The sequence below is a fragment of the Aegilops tauschii genome, chromosome 2 (genome assembly GCF_002575655.3).
Source record: "Aegilops tauschii subsp. strangulata cultivar AL8/78 chromosome 2, Aet v6.0, whole genome shotgun sequence".
NCBI classification, from domain to species: Eukaryota; Viridiplantae; Streptophyta; class Magnoliopsida; order Poales; family Poaceae; genus Aegilops; species Aegilops tauschii.
This window is the reverse complement of record NC_053036.3, coordinates 481,146,141-481,152,786: the sequence shown is the minus strand read 5'-3', so window position 1 is coordinate 481,152,786 and position 6,646 is coordinate 481,146,141. Positions and strand designations below refer to the sequence as shown.

The 6,646-nt window shown below is 53.0% G+C and overlaps 1 protein-coding gene across 1 annotated transcript; it reads left to right on the top strand.

Annotated features, from left to right (window-relative positions):
* Positions 1–377: 377 nt before the first annotated feature.
* On the top strand, positions 378–4,419 carry LOC109759953 (cytokinin dehydrogenase 8). The gene is made up of 5 exons (XM_020318780.4): positions 378–1,177; positions 1,350–1,477; positions 1,586–1,852; positions 1,993–2,255; positions 3,855–4,419. The coding sequence occupies exons 1-5, from the start codon at positions 583–585 to the stop codon at positions 4,192–4,194; spliced, it is 1,593 nt and encodes a 530-aa protein (XP_020174369.1). The 5' UTR covers positions 378–582; the 3' UTR covers positions 4,195–4,419.
* The last annotated feature ends 2,227 nt before the right edge of the window (positions 4,420–6,646 follow it).

Below are 6,646 nucleotides of genomic sequence, written 5' to 3'. Positions count from 1 at the left end.
GCCAAATACATATTTCGTTGTTCAAAACTGCAACACTTGCTATGGATCGAAGGCAGTATCTAATAGCACTATTAGGTTTTTTTAAGTGGATCTCTTCTTAAACTTCTTCACGATGTAAGTTGCTTTCTTGCCCAAGGTTTAGCAGTTGATCCTCTCGGGAGAAATGCGATCGATCAATGGAAGTGTGGAGCGAACGGAGGCGGGAGGCAGGTCCGGGCCCTCGTGGATCCGCCGTACCGAACTCCGGGTTTCCATTAGATTCTCTCTGAGGGCCCGACCGCGTCACGGCACCGCTTACGACCGACGACAGAGACCCATTCCTCTCCTCTCCGCTTGTATATATCCGCGAGCTGTCGCGCCTCGCTCCTCCTCCCTCCCGTCCCTCTTCCCTCCCATCGATCCACAGTTCTTGTGGGAACCCAAGGATCCATCCAGACAGAGACGTCCCGACCGGGGCAGCAATCACCAAACAGCTCGCGCGAGCGACCACGCCTTCAGCTACCTGCCTGCTACTTCCATCGGCCTCGTCCGGCAAGCAAGGAGCACCATTAGGTCCTGTAACTTGTCCAAGCGCGAGAAACCATGGACCTCAGGGTGCTGTACATGTACGCCGCCGCCCTTGCCCTGCTCCTGTGCTCCGCGGCGACCTTCATCCAGAGCCCCACGGACGTGTTCGGCCCCGTGGCGCTCCTCGAGCCGACCCCGTCCTCGGCCCGCGACTTCGGCGCCGTCGTCTCCGACGCGCCCTTCGGGATCCTCCGGCCGGGGTCCTCCGCCGACATCGCGCTCCTCCTGGGCGCGCTGTCGTCCGCGCCGCCGCGCCCGAGAGCGACCGTGGCCGCGCGCGGCGTGGGGCACTCGCTCCAGGGCCAGGCGCAGGCGCGCGACGGCATTGTGGTGGAGACGCGTTCCCTGCCACGCACCGTGGTGGTGGTGGCTGCGCGGGCGGGCAGAGTCAGCGGCGAGGCCACAGAGCACGCGTACGCGGACGTGGGCGCCGGCGCCCTGTGGGTGGAGGTGCTGGAGGAGTGCCTGAAGGCCGGCCTGGCGCCGCTGTCCTGGACGGACTACTTGTACCTCACCGTGGGCGGGACGCTGTCCAATGCCGGCATCAGCGGCCAGGCGTTCAAGCATGGCCCGCAGATCAGCAACGTCCTGCAGCTCCAAGTCGTCACAGGTATGCAGCACTCGCCGCCCACCGCGCACATGCAGCCTACTGTCAATTTTTTCTTCTCATAAACCCTTTCTCCGTTTCATTTCAATTTTCAAAGGAAAGAACAAAGCGCTGAACCTGTAAATTCTGCAGTGATTTACGCCTCTTTTTCATGTTCTTGGTATGTTGGCCGCAGGGAATGGGGAGGTCGTGACATGCTCACGCACCAAGAGCCCGGATCTCTTCTTCGCAGTTCTTGGTGGGCTTGGCCAGTTCGGCATCATCACCAGGGCACGGATTCTACTCCAAGAAGCCCCTCCAAAGGTACATGCATGCCTCATACCCTCTTTTCTACTGTACTACCAATCATCTTTCGTTACTCCTAAGCTTTATTTGACAGTTGGTTACTGTTTTTACCATCCTGATGATCAGGTGAGATGGGTGAGGGCCTTCTACGACAGCTTCGAAACATTCACCAAGGACCAAGAGCTTCTGATCTCAATGCCGGAGCAGGTGGACTACGTGGAGGGGTTCATGGTTCTGGATGAGCACTCCATCCGCAGCTCATCCATTGCCTTCCCCGCCCGCATCGATTTCAGCCCAGACTTCGGCTCCGAGGGCAGGAAGAAGGTCTACTACTGCATAGAGTTTGCAGTGCATGACTTCCAGCCGGACGGCTCCAGCTCCAGTGTCGACCATGTCAGTCTCCTGAATTCACACAGAATTTCCAGTTTTCAATTTAAATACAAAACGCAAGTTCACATCTTGAACAGCAACAGAAAAGGACCGCTGAGTGCTAACGAGCTAGTCTTCTTGTGGTCTTTAAAAAAACTGTGCAGGTTGTGGAGCTGGTGGCAGGGAGGATGAGCCACATGAGGTCCCACATGTACAGTGTGGAGGTGTCCTACTTCGACTTCCTGAACAGGGTGAGGATGGAGGAGGAGAGCCTGAGGAGGCAGGGGCTCTGGGACGTGCCTCACCCCTGGCTCAACATGTTCGTGCCCAAGCATGGCATCGCTCAGCTCAAGGACCTGCTCATGGACACCGTTTTGGCAGGAGACTTCCAGGGGGCCATCCTTGTCTACCCTCTCCTCACTGACAAGTACGCACATCTATCCTTCCTCCTCTGGCAAAAGTATATAAATCATCCCCATTTCCTGCTTCAAATTAGTGCTAGCTCACGGTATCTTAGCCTGTACGTTTTAGACATTCAAACACTATTTAAAACAATACAAAGCAAGCTGTCTGAAACGTCTTATAAAAGCAAACGGAGGAAGTACTACCTCTTGTTCGTTAGTTGAACTGCCAAAACGTCTTCTATCTAGGAATAGAGGGTGTAGTAGCAGCAGCGAAAGGCTTCACTAATAAACTCACCTCAAAGATGAAGCCTAAAGCCATCCCTTTCGCGATATTTGCAAGATTTTTCGGGTGCAGAAAATCATTGGGTGATGTGGCGAGATCACCTTTGTACGCACATAATTAGTGTCAAAGTGCTGTTGTGTTTGTGGCTTTTGGTCGATCTTTTTCTTGCTACTTGGAAGGGGCGTAGTTATCCTCTCGAAAAATGCCTTGCCAACCTAACGCGCGGCACGTCTGGCCCAATCGTGACAACTGACAGAGCCATGACATCTCGCTACAGCAGCCGAGAGAGAGATGCAAGCCCCGTAGCGGTCGCCTCCTTTTGCGACACCGGATCATGCGGTCTCGCTGCATTTGCCCGTCAACTGTCAAAATCAAATACAGTGAAACTAGTGAGCCTACAGAAGTTCACCCTTCACCAGCTCTGCTTAGTCTACTACTGCTACTAACCAAGAAGGGCCCTTAATCAGTATGGAGACAATCATAGACGGATAGACCGTAGTATTTAATAGGCTTGCATGCATGGTACTCGTATCCTTTGCGGCTGTAGCAGGCTAGCAGCACTGTGATATGAAGTCTTCAAGTGCTGTATCTTGCAAGTTGCAACTTTTGGCTTTGGTGGCCGGCCTGTGTATCTACTCTCCGCTGCTTCCACCAACAGTGCACGCCTATGGCGGCTAGTACTACGGTCTGTTGCTTGTCCCCCTTCCCGGCCCTGGTCCAAGCCTTTTCTTCTTCCCGCCTTGACGCCGCTGTTTGTCCCATACAAGTATCCTAGTCCCCCACCGTGTACAGCGACGGTACTGTACACTCTAACACAGGCGCGAGTGAGTAATTTTTCGTTTTGCTCGCATGTGTCATGTGGTCATTTGAAACGGGGTACTGCCTCTGCTTGTAAGGGCCAATTTTGTGGATCCTCACTATTTGCAGATCCAGTGTGGCCTGTCAGCTCGGCTCCAGAGGATGCCTGCACCGTTCAACCTTAATGCTTATCAATTGGGTTCTCCGCATCCAAAACCCTCTCCCTCTGTGACCTGACATGATCCGGGTGATTAAGAGATGTTTCACCTTTTCTCGACAGCAAATCTACAATGCCCCAGAGGAGGGACCCACCCCGCTAGTTGACAGTCCACTTTACTTACCACTGCTGGAAGGGTTTCCACGTTCTATTTATGTCCATCAACCAAAACAAACAAGCATAAATGACCGCCCTTAAAAAAAAAATGACCGCCCTTCAAAAAAAAAAATCATGAATTTCCGAAGGAATGCTTCCTTCCAGTTTCCAGTTCTGAACATTGTTGAACCCGTCAGTCATCATCTGATCTTTGTGGATCTTTTTCAGGTGGGACGGGAACACGTCGGCGGTCATTCCGTCGGCGCCGGACGGGGTGATGTACATCCTCAGCGTGCTCCGGTCGGCCGACCCGTCGCGGTGCGGCCGCGGCTGCGTCGAGGAGATCCTGGAGCAGCACCGCCGGGTGGCCGACGAGGCGTGCCGGGCCGGCGGCGGCATCGGGGCCAAGCAGTACCTTGCCCGGCAGCCCACGCAGGTGCATTGGCGCACCCATTTCGGGCCCAGCTGGGACCGCTTCCTGGCCCGCAAGGCCCGCTACGACCCGGTGCGTGTGCTTGGGCCGGGCCAAGGCATTTTTCCTTGGACGGATTCCGCGAGCTCCATGTGATAGCTCGCACAGACATTAGGGCTCGTAGATGTTGGTAGCTCAAACGAAATTTTTCAGGATGATTAATCGGTAGGTGTCCTTTTTTTTAGGGAAATTGATAGTAGGTGTCTTTAGGAAAGGAGTTCGTTCTTTCTTTTTTTGCTGGGTTAAATTTGTGATGTGTTCAGCTTAGCTGGTAAGTGGGGACGCCCAGATTATTTGGCAAGAGCAGAGTATCTCGTCTCACTCTTATCGTATCATTATGCTCTGAGCTGGTCGTTAGTCAAGGCCCACGGAGAATGGGACATTTGTCTGATTTGACATGCCATCACTCAAGAAAATCTCCCTGTGAAAGTTACCTGCCGGTATTTTGAGGAAGAAAAAAAAGGGTTTTTTTGCAGGTAAGATTGCAGTTGCAATGAATACTCAGTATTATTGCCATATGCATGGTGTTGATGTCCGTGCATGCGCCGAAGGTGCCACCAAAGCTGCCGTCCCGGTTCCAAAGACACCACCAATATCATTTTGCCACGCTCAGCGATGCCGGTTGTCCGCTGATGGGGACAGCTTTGTTGGCTGGCTGTCGTCGTTAGCTTAATGGCTTTGTATGCCATCTGTAAAGCCAACCTCAATCTTGAAGTGTTCCAGCAGCAAAATGTTATTTCTACAAATGATGTGGTATTGCAAAGGATAGGTGACAAAAATTTACAAATAAATATGTTCACAGCTTTGTACTATCAGGATTCTACAGATAAATACATGAAGTGACAATATGGTACAGTAGTAAAAGTCCAGATTGGTAATGGAGAGACTGCCTCTTTCTGGAACTGGGCGTGGCTTGGCTCAAATACCCTGCGCTCCTCCTTCCTGGCCTTGTATTCGCATGCAAGAAGAAAGCACAGAACGGTGGAGGCTGCCCTGTCAGCCGCCGCCTGGATCCGCGACCTCGCCCATGGCAACCCCTCTGCCCTCCTGCCTGATTTCTTAGCTTTGGCTAGATGGCTCAGACTCGCCGCGGTGCAGCTCCAGCAGGAGGTTCCTAATGCAATCACCTGGAAGGGCACAACTTCAGGCAACTACACGGCCGCCTCGGCCTATAGTGATAAGTAAATATGCAGTTTTTGATTAAATTAATCCATGAATAAATCATGAGCATGACATGGACAACATTAATAACACACTGATTACGATCTAACAGAGCATGTACTACGCATATAGTAGAAACATCTACGCATATCGCTAGTACTGCTACAACAGAAAGAAACACGAGAGGGATAAGCGATGTATACCATCCAATCGGCCACGCGGTGGCGGTGGCGGTGGCAGTAGCCGCGGCATCCTCGGCGGCCTTCTTGTCGGCCTCGGCCTTCTCAGCGGCGGCACGGTCGGCGTCGGTCGACATGGTGATGACGAAGATGATGCGGACGTAGATGAACAGAAGCGAGCAGTCGCGTAGTCGCTACCCAAAAACCTAATCGCCCCTCTCCCGTACAGGATCCGGAGAGGCGGGGTTTCGGAGGCCTGCTCTCCCGTCCACCGTATACGCGGTGAATGGGATGGAGTCGCCGGCAGTAGCAGCAGCAGAGGAACGACGTGGGCGTGGAGGCGGAGATGGAGATGCGTTCTGTTTTCGCGGCGGCTAGGGTTGGCAGCGCCCCACATATATATGTGCGGCCGCGCGTGGAGAGACGTGGGCTGAACCCACGTCCAAGTCGGTAGCCCATGATCCGACGTCTCAGATCGTGGCCCTACCTGTCAAAGACTCTCCCTTCCTGACCGGCAAAAAGAAGCGCATAGGAGTGAGCTCGCCGCGGCGCGGCGCGGCGTGACGAGGCGAGCGGAGGAGGAGGAGTGCGCGAGGTCTTCTTTTCTTCTTAAGCTCCAATAGCATGAGGGAGAGAATCCCTTATAAACCACTCCAACTCTCCTTCCACTAGCGGTATGGGACTAAACTTCCCACCATCTTGTCATGCCACCTACATGGGCCTTTAGAGATTAAATCTGAAATTGTCATATGGGCTCTAGGCCCATCTCATATTTCAACAACCCCCCACCAGATCTCAGGGGCCCACTTGTCCTTTGTTCCAAACGCTGTTTTGATATACCAACATCTCAGTGGAGACCGATTAAGGTTGAGCTCCACCTAGACCAAGTAGTTACACTCCTTCACAACTGAACAATGGACTATGCCTTGAATTGTCAGTTTGGCGTCAAGAAGTTTCACCACAAGTCTCACAGATACGAGGCTGCCGAAGGCCGACCCCTCGGGTGGAGCATATTAGTCACACTCCTGGCCTGTTCATGAGCTTGGTAGAGATCACCCCAGTCTCATAGACTGTGACCAGCAGTCGGGCTCATATAGGTGTGTTCCTCCAAAGATCGCTCTGTAGGATAGCATCTTGCTTATACATATAAGCCTTGGAACACATTAAGACAGTAGTCATCCTTCCATACAGTTTCCGGGAGTATTGCA